Raw genomic sequence first — 13,817 nt, 5'->3', positions numbered from 1 at the left:
AACCATTTTGAGGAAGGGTCTCGACCCAAATCGTCATCCATTCCTTCTCTCCAGAGATGCTGACTGTCCCGCTGAGTTACTCAAGCTTTTTGTGTCTATCTTCAGTTTAAACCAGCATCTGCAGTTTCTTCTTGTCCATGTGCCTCAGGTTGGCGTCTTGGACCCATTGTTGCTCGGAATTAAAATCAGTGATTTGGATGGTGATGTATAATGGTTAAAAGGTGTGCAGATGTCACTAAAATGATGATATCACACTGTGAGGTAGGGTATAAAGAATTAATAACTTGTATATAAAGTTATGAGAGGCATAGCTAGAGTAAGCAGTCAGAATCTTTTTCTCAGGGTGGTATTGTCCAGGTTGCATATCCATTGCATGCAATGACTGCTTGAAGTCTGCGATTCATGGACATCACCAGTTGCTGGGTGCCTTCTCTGGTGATGCACTGCCAGGCCTGTATTGCAGTCATCTTTAGCTTATGCTTGTTTTGGGAGCTAGTCTTCTTCAGTTTTCTCTTCAGCATATAAAAGGCATGCTCAATTGGATTCAGATTGGGTGATTGACTTGGCCACTCAAGAATTGACCATTTGTTAGCTTTGAGAAATCTCTTTGTTGCTTTAGCAGTATGTTTGACATCATTGTCTTGCTTTAGAAAGAACTGCCAGCCAATGAGTTTTGAGGCATTTGTTTGAACATGAGCAGATAGGATGTGTCTATAGCATTCAGAATTCATTATGCTACTACCATCAGCAGTTGTATCATCAACGAAGATAAGTGAGCCAGTACCTTCAGCAGCTATACATGCCCAGGCCATAACACCCTCACCACCGTGTTTCACAGAGGAGGTGCTTTGCTTTGGATCTTGGACAGCTCCTTCTCTCCTCCATACTTTGCTCTTGCCATCACTCTGTTATAAGTTAATCTTTGCCTCATCTGTCCACAAGATCTTTTTCCAGAACTGTGGTTGCTCCCTTAAGTACTTGGCAAACTGTAACCCGGCCATCCTATTTTTGCAGCTAACCAGTGGTTTGCATCTTGCAGTATAGCCTCTGTATTTCTGTTCATGAAGTCTTATGCAGACAGTGGTCATTGACAAATTCACACCCCACTCCTGAAGCGTGTTTCTGATCTGTCGGGCAAGTGTTTTTCTTTATTATAGAGATAATTCTTCTGTCATCAGCTGCGGAGGTCTTCCTTGGCCTGCCAGTCCCTTTGCGATTAGTAAGCTCACCAGTGCTCCCTTTCTTCTTAATGATGTTCCAAACAGTTGATTTTGCTAAGCCTGAGGTTTGACTGATGTCTCTTACAGTTTTATTCTTGTTTCTCAGTCTCATAATGTCTTCTTTGACTTTCATTGGCACAACTTTGTTCCTCATGTTGATAAACAGCAATAAAAGTTTCTAAAGGTGATGGATAGACTGGAGAAAAGACAAGATGCTGAAGGTTCTCTTATACCTGCATTAAGGAGGCATTTAAACACATCTGAGCATTTACAAACACCTGTGAAGCCATGTGTCCCAAACATTATGGTGCCCTGAAATGGGGAGGACTATGTATAAACACAGCTGTAATTTCTACATGGTGAAACCAAAATGTATAAAAATGCCCTTTCATAAAATCTGACAATGTGCACTTTAACCACATGTGTTGTTTATGTTACAAATCTCAAATTGTAGAGTACAAAGGCAAATAAATAAATAATGGGTCTTTGTCCCAAACATTATGGAGGGCACTGCATGATGATGGCGTTTAAGAGGCTTTTAGATAGGCAAGTGGAAGTGCAAGGAATGGAGGGATTTCTGTGGAGTTTAGGACTGAGAGGTACCTTGGATAGGAATATAAAACCATGATGTGAACAGGGGTTGAATGCACAATGTCCGTTTACCACGATTGGAGAATCGAGAACTAGAGGACATGGGTTTAAGACGCAAGTGAAAGTGGGAACCTGAGGTTGTTCCACGGACGGCGAAAGGTAAATAGGACGTACTGTCAGAGGAAGTGGTTGTGGCAGATACAATAAGAACACTTAAAACACATTTGGACAGGTACATGTAGAGGAAAGGTTAGAGAGCTGTGGAGCAAACTTGGGCAAATGGGATTAGCTTGACGAGATGGATGAGTTTGGCTGAAGTGCACTATGGCTTTAGGACTAACAAAGTTCATATACAGTACAGTAGCTTTGTGAAAAACGTAAAGCACTTTCATTTTCAGGGCTGTTTTTATAGTGAAAAGCCAGTCCAAATGAAGAAAACGTAATTTTCAACGGTCCTGTCTGTTGCCTCGCTTTGTTGTGACCTACACGAGCTGTGAATATCATGTTGCTTGTTTTGTTCAGCAGTAGCAGAATGCTGAAAGTGCACTATAGTAATTATCACAGCCAGTGTAAGACAGATGAGAGCCAGTTGCTTCCAATTTGATTATATTGGCCAAGATTGTACAGTCAGAATAATGCTATTAATATGACTAAGATTGGATGGCAACTTCTAGATATTGCACATGCATATCTATGTCTGATTTGGTGAGAATTCTTGATTCTTTTGTTGGGCCAATGAGGAAAAAAATGCTGTTCAAAAACAAAATTTCAGGGCACTTGTAATGGCATTTAAAAAAAAATCAAGCTGTTTCATTTCTGTTTATAAAAAGTACCACTTGCTTAAACTCCCCTCATTTAATTTTATATTCTTTCTTTCAACAAATATGCACACCTCAGCGCCATGAACTCTCAACAATGAAATGTTCTCAAGTCACACTCTGTACTTTTCTGCAAGGTCCTAAACCAGGCACACATGTATAGAAATAAGATATGGAAGTAGTGTAAATGTGGTTCCACTTTGCTCCATTTATAAATCCAATCCTTCACACAACATCACATAATTATTTCCACCTTCGGATCCTAGTCAACAATTCGAACCAGAGATATAGTGAAAAGGAAGGCACAACAAGTAAAATCCCATTGGTTATTGTGCTCAGAAGAAGGACTCGGCTGTGAATTATGCTGGGGAATAAGGATGCTGTGTATGCAAATTAGGTGTCTTTTGAGTTAGGTTTAACCCAGTTCACCTATTTCCTTGTAGCTGAAAACTTCCTTGTCTTTCCATACCAACATTTTGGCAAAGATATATCAGTTTAGTTTCTAGAATTTTAAAGGCAGTCTGGGTGTGACTTCTGTGCATAAGAGTAAAAGATCAAACTTCTATTAACTTCCAACAGAAAATAACTATTATTTGCCCATTACAGTCTCTGTTTCTCCAAGTAAGCTGGTATCAGCATTGCATTTATTAACATGATTGATTGCATTGTACAGACTATAATTTGTAAATATTGCTTTCTTGTTATGGAAAGATCCAGAAATTGCGAGCTTAGCCCCGGGAATTAAAGGACACAAATTGCTGGAGGGTCAGGGAACATCTCTGGAGAACACGGATGGTGACATTTCAGGCTGGGATCCTTCTAGTTAATATCTATGTTCTGCAGAGATGTTATCTGACAAGCTAAGTTAGTCTGTTTAAGAAGAAACTGCAGATGCTGGAACAATCGAAGGGAGACAAAAATGCTGGAGAAACTCAGCGGGTGAGACAGCATCTATGGAGCGAAGGAATGGGTGACGTTTCGGGTCGAGACCCTTCTTCAGACTGATGAGGGGATGGGGGGGCGGGAAGAAGAAAGGAAGAGGTGGAGACAGTGGGCTGCTGGGAAGGGGAGGGGAAAGAGGGAGAAAGCAGGGACTAAGTTTACATGAATATTGACCTCCAATTTCAGGTCGTCCTTGCTTTCTCTCTCTTTCCCCTCCCCTTCCCAGCTCTCCCACAGCCCACTGTCTGTGCCTCTTCCTTTCTTCTTTCCGCCTCCCCATCCCCTCATTAGTCTGAAGAAGGGTCTACCTTTGCTAAGTTAATCTAGCATGTTGTCATTATAGGTAAACCATTATCTGCAGTTTCTTGTGTTTACATATGTATTAACTGTTATTCCCTGAAGAAAATAATGAATGTATTTTAATTGAAAGGCTTCTGCGAAAAATATTATTTTAGATGTTTAAAAATATTATTTTAGATGTTTAGAATGTTTAAAAATTCTATTGGATGCCCTATTGGCAGAATTAGCTTGTAGCACGTATTTTCATACTTAGAAAGGACTATTTGACACCTTCCTCTACTGTCCTCCTTGGAATGGGGAAGTTGTGACTTGGCTTCCTGCATCAACTATGTCATTTACAGCAAACAGTACATCAAACATTGTCAGGAATTAATTGATGAGTGTCACTTTTATAAATGGACAGGTCCAAGAATACCATGGATGCTAAATTCATGGTATTTGAAATGAAAAGCAGGATATTTTTCTTGCAAAAGGTCTGACGGGACTTTCCTTTTCTATTTGTCCTGCCAATATTTTTTGACAATGGGTGGGGAGTTTCCAGTAATACCCAAGCTCGTCATCAAAGATACAATTGCGCAATGGTGGGGTTTGCCCAGAGATTATGCAAATTTGCATCAGGAGCCAATTTAGTTTTCAAGAAGGATTATTAATTGAGAAATAAATTCCCTTATAATCCCCTGTTTGAAGATAAATTGTTTCACGTTGTCTTGGTTGGTAGCTCTCACCCTTGGTTGTAAAAATAGATTTGATTAATGTTTCATACAAGTAGGTATTAAGGGTTCTGCTGCTCAATCTGATGTGCAATAAAGGCAGTTAGCAGTTAACAAGGGACTCTCATAAAATCCTGTCAAACTTTGCTCTCATAACCAATATCATTAAAAGTAAATCAACTGGTCATTCTTGTTTGTGGCATATCCCCAGTATGTAAAAGAACACTGTAGATTAGCACTAGAAACAGAAAATCTATATGCACACTGATACATACTGTACAAACAATATTTCAGAGGCTACTTTTAGGCAGAATCCTGCATTATGACTGCAGATCATTTGCTTAAACCCAACAAAGTGTGTTAATGAAAATGCAGCATTTATCCTCCAGTCCTGATGTCTGCTGCCCTCCTGTGTATCCTTGGAGGAAGTGGCAGAAATGGGATCAGCAGGAATGGGTCTGGTAAAGGTAGCAAGAGCACGAGATAGCTCTGGAAGCACGGAGAGAGGGTCCTGGCATTGGCAGCAACGACGATGCAGGGGAAGTGACAAGGACATTTTGGCAACACAGCTTGATATCTGCACCTACTGCTGAAAAAGACATGCGTCAGATGTCTTCTCATTCTCTACCTCCACAGCTACTATGGTCTCTTCAGTACTCGTTGTTGAGCAAATGTGCATATTTGAAATTAATTTAGGATACTTTGCACCAGACTCTGGGATAATGAGTAATTTTCATATAAAGGAGCATAGGTACATTTCCACCATTCTTTTTATTATGAGGAACCGTATTTACACTTGTGTTGCTTAATAATTCATTAATCTAGAATTTTAGACTACATATATAAACATGACTAACAACATTGAAAGAAAAGTTGTTATTCTTTCTTAAAGAGACTAACATGAACTGAATTTATTGTATTAAAGGTCATGAGGCTGGACTGTTCTCTTCACTCCTACTGCCACCGTGGCCCTTAATAGGAATAGGAATACTTTATTGTCACATGTGGCTAGGCACAGTGAGATTTATTTGCTTGCATAAACAATGTATACAAATAGCAGCCACCTACGACCCTGACAAAGTTACAACGCACGCCGGCTCCTCCTTTTGTCGTCCCCCCCCCACCACCACAGCGGTTTCCCCACGCTGGGTCCCCATTGTCCTTTGTTCCCCCCCCATTGTCCATTGTTTTTCCCCTCTCTCCTCGCGGCAGTCCCCCCACGCCGGGTCCTACATTGTTCTTCACCTCTCCCCTCACGGTGAATCTGCACGCTACCATCGACCACGGGTCGACCTGCGAGGCATCGCTGCCGCCATGAGGCTTCACCACTGCTGAGGCTTTATCGCTGCCGCCGACAAGGCCTCCCCCCTGTCGATGCCCCACGTCACTCCTCCGTGGGCTCCAGCCGCGGGCTCAGTTGGCCGCTTTGCCCGACCCAGGCTTCAACCCGCGAGGCTCTGGCCGGGGATCAACCCGGGCTTTTACGCGGCAATCTGGGAGGCATCGAGACCGCGGCGCCTCGATAAAGGCAGGAGTCTTGTGTGGCTGAATGCAAATTAAAAGGCTTATTTATTTATTTTCCTCTGCCCCTTTCATTTTTGGTAATGGGCCATAATTGCAATAAATAAAAGTATTGAACCAGCTACCATAGGAACTGTCATCATTATTAAAATATACTTTTCTTTCTTCGAACAGGGCCTAAATTGTACTGTTCTATCTGGTAAGTACTTAACTTTTTTAATTTTTTGTTGCTTGATTGAGTGTCATTCCTCAAATTCAGCCATCAAAAGCCCTTCAAATCAGAATCTGTGAGTGGTCTGTCACATTTCACAATTGTTTGTACACTTTGCTGGTGAGCTGCAGTTAGCATATATAAATTTGGGCTGTGCTGCTCTGTTTTAGCTTTCAAAACCCCCTGCGATAGACAAAAGGGCAAATCAGTTCTCTCTTAATGTTTCAATCAATTCTACTATTCAGATTAATCTGAAACACTGAAGTTATGGTTAACATACTCATAATGTTATAAGGAATAGGAGTAGAATTAGGCCACTCGGCCCATCAGGTCTACTCTGCCATTCAATCATGGCTGATCTATCTCTCCCTCCTAACCCCATTCTCCTACCTTCTCCCCATAGCCTTTGACACCTGCACTAATCAAGAATCCATCCTTGCCTTAAAAAAATATCCACTGCCTTGGCAAAGAATTCCACAGATTCATCACCTTCCGACTAAAGACATTTCTCCTTGTTTCCTTCCTAAAAGAACATCCTTTAATTCTGAGGCTATGCCACAAAGTCTTAAATCCCCTCGTCCAAATCATCATTAATATACAACGTGAATAGTAGCACCGACCCTTGCGGAACTCAACTAGTCACTGGCAGCCAACCAGAAAAAGCCCCCCTTATTACCACTCTTTGTCTTCTGCCATTCAGCCAACCTGCTATCCATGCTAGTATCTACCCTTTGATACCGTGGGCTCTCATCTTCCAAAGCAGCATTATCAAAGGCTTTCTGAAAATCTACTCCCCCTATATAGGGAAGGGGAGAGAATGTCAGGATTTTGACATCGCATTGATGATGCTCAAACAGCTTGGCTTAAGGCAAAGCTTGTTTTGAAGTATTTCAGTCATCCTATTGCCAGTAAGTTAATATAGTGCTATAGCCTGTTTCTTGATATGTGGAGCAGATCAAATGGATCTTTTGTCATCGGATCTCGGGAAGAGGTCTCAATGGAACATCCACCAGACCCTTCTGGCTGAAGGTGATTGCAAATGCTACAAACTGGTCTTTAGCTCTCGCAAGCTGAACCTTGGCATAGTTCAATTGCTACGAACTGCTCTTTAGCTCCTGCAAGCTGAACCCTGGCATAGTTCAAATGATGATCCCCTTGGAGGTGTCGTCTCAAGTTTGCTGTTTAGTTGTCCTCCACCATTCTCAACCAGATGAGGCAGCATTACTGTTGCTATTGTACGAAGTTTACTTGGTTCTTGCATACAGTTTGTGTGGTTTTACTTAGCTCTGGTTATTGCATATGGATTTTAACGTAGGCAGCTTTCTGTAAAGATTTTGTCAAAGCTGGATCAGGACCATCTTAAGGATCAATTTCTCTGATCTATCACATGTTTTTTGTTTTATTTGTTCATGCCATGTGTCGGGAACTAACAATACAGGCACTAGTTGTCCATCGCTAATTGCACCTAAACTGAGGCGATACTTGATGGACAATCACATTAGTGGGTCTGGACTTGCTAATGGGTAAGGATGGCAGATTATTTTCCCTGAAGGATATTAATGATTGAGATTTCTTTTTGCCAGACTAATCAGATGCTAATGTTGCTGTGACAACAGGCTCAAGCCATGTGATGACATCCTGTTTACTGTTTGAAGTGGTCTAGCATATCACTGAGTTGTAGCAAACAGCTAACTTTAATAATTGTGAGAGTTGTTGGTCAATCCCATCATGCTGAATGTGATAGAATAGATCAAATAATTTAGAATAGACCTAATGGTTCTGCTTGATGACCTTCAAAGAATGCCGGTGAATGCAGTTCTTTGCCTGTTGGAAATAGTTGCCAAACATTAAAAAGATATTGTTTGATGGTATGATCCTTCCAAATGGAAGAAGTTATTTGAGTGTGGGGCAAAGATGCAGATTAAATGATGATAGCATACATTAATCTTCCTTTTCACCATTAGGCAACTGTTTGGATAGCAGCTGGTTTAAATCCTACAGTTGGACGCCTTCATTTCCTAAAGACCTTCTGGTGACCTTAATCAAGCAGAGAAATCAGAATGGATTTGATATGCCTGTACTGTCCATCAGTTGGAAATTGGCAACAGATGGTAAGCATGCATTTTTTTGTATTATTCCACATTCTCTTAAGCGTTTGTGTGTGCGGTTAGATAGGTGATGTGACATGAGGATGAGCTGCCTCACATTTGCTCATTCAAGATTGCACAAGAGTGGCTTTGATCTCCAGGTGAAGGTGTGGATTTGTTTGGTGTTTGCATCTTGGACAGTTGATCCAAGAATCCAGAGACAGTGACTCAGTTTTTACAGCACTTCTTGCACTTTCCCTGGCTCAGACCACAGAGTGTTCAGCTCCTTTTTTAATTTTGTTTCCTTGCGATGTCATGCTTGCAATAATATTTTACCCTGGAGGTAAATTCAGGAGGATAATCCATGGGGGAAAAAATGGGAAGACCTTAGAAACCGGCTGCCAGTCAAATTTTCTACCTGTGGTCTCGTGCACCATTACCACGAGCCCTGATGCACCTCGTTGCAGTGATGTGCGGTGAGGTCAGTGGCTGGGGAGGGCACTGGCTTCTACCCTATCTTAACTTAGTTGTGTGTGTGTGTGTGTTAGTTGTCTGTGCGTGATGTGTCTGGGAGGAAGGGAGGGAGGGAAGTAGAAAAAGGAAGGAGAAGGGAGGGAAGGGAAGGAGAGAAGGGAGGGAAAGGGCCGGCGGCAGGAGTGGATGCCGGGGTCCTGAGCCGAGAGTAGATTACTCCAGCGTGGGGCCCAATTGGGAGCTCTCAGCCGCCCAGAGCCTCCGAATCGGCGCGCTACAAATCAACGAATCAACCTACCAATCTGCGCCGCCGCTACTGAAGCTAGCTAACGTAGAGGGAGAGTGAGGCAGTGTCAATTACGTGAGCCTATGTAATTTTTTCTAGAGAGTGAAAAAATTGCCAAGTGGAACAGGCCCTTTACTCAGACAAAAAAGCTTACTCTCATCTTAACTGCCCCTAACTCCATTTTCATTGCATCAGAGCAATTGTCTTTGTTGACCGTCCTGTCCTGCCTCTACCATCTAAATTAACTTGTTTCTCTCATTCCCAATTTGACAAAGAGTCCTTTGCCTGAAACGTTGACCATTTCTCTATCCACAGGTGCTTTGTTTTCCTAACATTATGTGTTGTTATTTCACATTTGCCAAATCTTAACTAAATCTTACCAAAATCGAGTTTTTTTTAATATCTTGTTTTGAAACCCCACCCAATTTTCTGCTTTGTGCCATCTTTTCATGTTTGATTATTTGCAAATAATTTTGAGTAGCAACTCTGCATTGGACACAGGCAATTGAGAGAGAGAGAGAGGTTTTTCAAAGCAGCGAGGGAGTGTCCTTGGGGGAGTGTTTGCTAGTGCTGTTGGGAAGAGTTTAAAGTAATATGGCAGAGGGACGGGAGCCAAAGGGCCATAAAATGAGGGCAGAAGCAAAAGGTAGAAGGGAGAAAAGTAAAAGTGACAGGCAGAAAGATCAATAGCAAAAATCAAAAAGGGCCACATTACATCATAATTTTGTACGGGCTAAGAATGTTAAAACAAACCTGAAAGCTTTGTGCCATAATGCGAGGAGCTTCTATAAAAGCTTCCATAGATATGTGAGGAGGAAATGATTAGTGAAAACAAATGTCAGTCCCTTACAGTCTGAAGTAGGTGAATTTACAATGGGGAAACAAGGAAATGACAGACCTGTTAAACAGATTAAACAGGTAATTTGGTTTTGTCTTCACTAAGGAGAAAATCCAATGTTCTATAGATTCTGGATCAGTTCATGTGGATTGGAGGGTAGTTAATGTTATCCCAATTTTTAAGAAAGGAGGGAGAGAGACCTGAGATCGGTAGCGGGGCAGATGCTGAAGTTGATTATTAATGGCCCTGTCCCACTTGGGAAACCTGAACGGAAACCTCTGGAGACTTTGCGCCCCACCCAAGGTTTCCGTGAGGTTCCCGGATGTTGCAGGTAGTGGAAGCAGGTAGGGAGACTGACAAAAACCTCCGGGAACCGCACAGAAACCTTGGGTGGGGCACAAAGTCTCCAGAGGTTTCGTTTCAGGTTTCCTAAGTGGGATGGGAGGATGTAATAGCGGCACATTTGGATAGCAGTTACAGGATCGGTCCAAGTCACCATGGATTTACAAAGGGGAAATCATGCTTCACTAATCTTCTGGCAAATTGGCAGACAGGAACCATAGAGTAGGGATTAACGGGTCCCTTTCAGAATGGCAGGCAGTGACTAGTGGGGTGCCGCAAGGCTCGGTGCTGGGACTGCAGCTATTTCACAATATACATTAATGATTTAGATGAAGGAATTAAAAGTAACATTACCAAATTTTCAGATGACACAAAGCTGAGTGGCAGTGTGAACTGTGAAGAGGATGCTATAAGGATGTAGGGTGACTTGGTCAGGTTGGGTGGGCGGGCAGATGCAGAAAAATGTGGATAAATGTGAGGTTATCCACTTTGGTGGCAAGGACAGGAAGGCAGATTATTATCTGAATGGTGTCAGGTTAGGAAAAGGGGAAGTACAACGAGACCTGGGTGTCCTTGTGCATCAGTCACTGGAACTAAGCATGCAGGTACAGCAGGCAGTGAAGAAAGCTAATGACATGTTGGCCTTCACAACGAGAGGAGTTGAGTATAGGGGCAAAGAGGTCCTTCTGAAATTGTACAGGGCCCTGGTGAGACTACCCCTGGTGTATTGTGTGCAGTTTTGGTTTCCTAATTTGAGGAAGGACATTCTTGCTAATGAGGGAGTGCAGCGCAGGTTTACAAGGTTAATTCTTCGGATGGTGGGACTGACATACGATGAAAGAATGGATCGACCAGGCTTATATTCACAAGAATTTAGAAAGATGAGAGAGGATCTTATAAAAACATATAAAATACTTAAGGGATTGGACAGGCTAGATGTAGGAAAAATGTTCCCGATATTGGGGGAGTCCAGAACCAGGAGTCACAGTTTAAGATGTTACATTTTTTTTTATGTGGCTGTCTGTATTGTTGCTCTTCACTTAGTATGGCTATATGGTAACTCAAATATCACTGTACCTTAATTGGCGCATGTGACAATAAATTAGAACTTGAATTTGAGAATAAAGGGTACGCAATTTAGGACTGAGTTGAGGAAAAAACGTTTTCACCTAGAGAGTTGTGAATCTGTGGAATTCTCTGCCACAGAAGGCAGTGGAGGCCAATTCACTGGATGTATTCGAGAGTTAGATATAACTCTTAGGGCTGACAGAATCAAGGGATATGGGGAGAAAGCAGGAACGGGGTACTGATTTTGGATGATCAGCCATGATCATATTGAATGACAGTGCTGGCTCAATGGGCCGATTGGCCTACTCCTGCACCTATTTTGTATGTTTTTTAAGCTCCAGATTCCAACCTCTGCCATCTCCTGATTGCTGATACTTCCCAAAACTGAAACATTACCTCTTTGTCTACTGAGCTCAGACAAAATGTACAATGCAATGCTAACTGTTTTGAAAACAAGTACAATGTTGTATGCTGCTGAATAGCAGAATCTTACTCTTCAGCGTTGTATACATTTATGATGTGAATTAGTACCTCTATCAATTTGTGTTTTGCAGCTAGTATAATATATTCTAAAGGAATAGAGATCTCTATGAAAAAATTGAGTACTGGAGAGGAAAAGTGCATACAATACCGGTTCAATAACCCCATAACCAGCCAAATGAATTCAAACAAAGAGAAGGTATGTACCACGCAAACCACATGGATGCTGCCCTCTGTTACAGTTTGGATGTCTTGCTGTGCTTTCATAGCTTGGTTGATCATATCTTCCATAATCTGATGCTTGTATATCTGATGCAGTAAAAACAGAATAGCTCCTGTATAAGGTCTGACAAATTACATGGTTCCAAGACTGGTTTTAAATGGTCGCAGAAACGGAGCTAACTGAAGTGGGCTCTTTTGCTTGGCAACTATTATTCTGTTGGGATTTTGGGCCGGTAAAAGCTTTTATTTAACTTTAAGAAAGTCAGCATTTATTGCACAATTTTGTCATTGTAATTCTTCTCAAAGGTTGTGGAAAGTTGCTCCCTTATAATGCTGTAGTTATGGTGAAAATAATTTGTGTGAGAAGTTTCAACAATGATAGAATGTATTGTGTAGCAAAATTGGGTTGGATTATGTGGTTTCAAGTGTCTGTGCCTTCAACCTTCCAAATGGAAGAGGTTACTTGAGTGCGTGGCAAATTGTGATAGAATGTACTAATCCAACTGGACTGTGGTGTACAGCCTTGTATTTAGATCTGTTAAATTTGTCATCTGTCGCTCCGGATGTAGACTTGTACTACAGTCGCCATCTGATGGTGTCTGTTCTTCCATTGCAGTGGGCCTTCTCATTGGAGAGATTTGAGGTAGATCCAAACGAGAGGTACACAGTGTCGGCATGCAGTTTACCAAGAGCCAACATCAATCAAGATAATGTTTGTCCATCACTCCATTATCACGTGCCTGGTATGTGCACCCGGTTTTTACATCTTCATGCTATATCCTTCTGTACCCTTGCACATACCTTTGTATCTTCGGCCAGGTAAATGACCGTCAAGGTGTATGCTAGCTACTCTGCTGTCCTATTTTATCATTGTTAGAAACACCTGCCCCCTGGCTGGATGGAGTTCTATTCGGCACTTGAAGTTAGCTGGATTGCTGAAGTAATGGAGATGTTTATTAATTTGCTTTAACATAAATAGTTTAGTAGTTGTGAAATCTTAGCCCCTGATTTTTAACTCCAGAAATACATTTTGCAATATTGCAACTTATTTTACATTTAAAATAAAAACGTTATCAAAAATAGAGAAATGACCACAGTAAGTACAGTTAAACAACTGCTAATGTTGGGGGGGGGGGGGGGGGGGGGGGGGGAGCTGTTGGTACCTGGTTAACCATTAGTTAAAAATCAAAGCAGAATAGACCTGAACGCAGTCAGGATCATAGCCTGAAAACTTGTTTTTTTTTCCTGCTCATGAAAGCAGAGACAGGAAACATTCTGTGAGTGGACTGGATTTAGTAACATACAAGTTGATAGAATAAATTAGTGAGTCAAGAAAAATCTTCATCAATCTTCAATCCTGCTGATGCTACTCCATCATTTGAGCACTGTCTTTGAAATGATCTCCTGTGTTGTGTTGATGAACAGTATTGAACAAAATTTGTTCGGCAACAAAATTCCATACAGTTTACAGAAATGGTCATGTAGTTCAGGGCCAATCCAGTGTAACATTTCTGAGTCCTACAGCGCAGGAAGGGCAGGCAACTAAATACGGGACAGGTTTTATTTCATCATGATGAAGAATCCAAAAGGTTCTATAATTTGCTTTATCCTGGAAGAACTAACCTACTTTTTTTTCTGAAGGTTGCCGAGATGACCTGATGAAGTATACAGAGGTGTGCAAACGAAGAGGTAAGTAAAGTTTGCTTT

General features: G+C 41.6%; 1 protein-coding gene across 2 annotated transcripts in view; it reads left to right on the top strand.

Moving 5' to 3' along the window:
• Positions 1–13,817, top strand: part of il17ra1a (interleukin 17 receptor A1a) — a 34,740-nt gene that overhangs the window by 3,523 nt on the left and 17,400 nt on the right. For both annotated transcript variants that reach the window (XM_055650123.1, XM_055650122.1), the window contains exons 2-6: positions 6,277–6,301; positions 8,278–8,424; positions 11,963–12,087; positions 12,727–12,853; positions 13,752–13,799. In XM_055650123.1, the coding sequence (XP_055506098.1) occupies positions 6,277–6,301; positions 8,278–8,424; positions 11,963–12,087; positions 12,727–12,853; positions 13,752–13,799 (472 nt within the window). The remainder of the gene's footprint in view (positions 1–6,276; positions 6,302–8,277; positions 8,425–11,962; positions 12,088–12,726; positions 12,854–13,751; positions 13,800–13,817) is intronic.

The sequence above is a fragment of the Leucoraja erinacea genome, chromosome 19 (genome assembly GCF_028641065.1).
Source record: "Leucoraja erinacea ecotype New England chromosome 19, Leri_hhj_1, whole genome shotgun sequence".
NCBI classification, from domain to species: domain Eukaryota; kingdom Metazoa; phylum Chordata; class Chondrichthyes; order Rajiformes; family Rajidae; genus Leucoraja; species Leucoraja erinaceus.
This window is presented reverse-complemented; position numbering and strand designations above follow the sequence as displayed.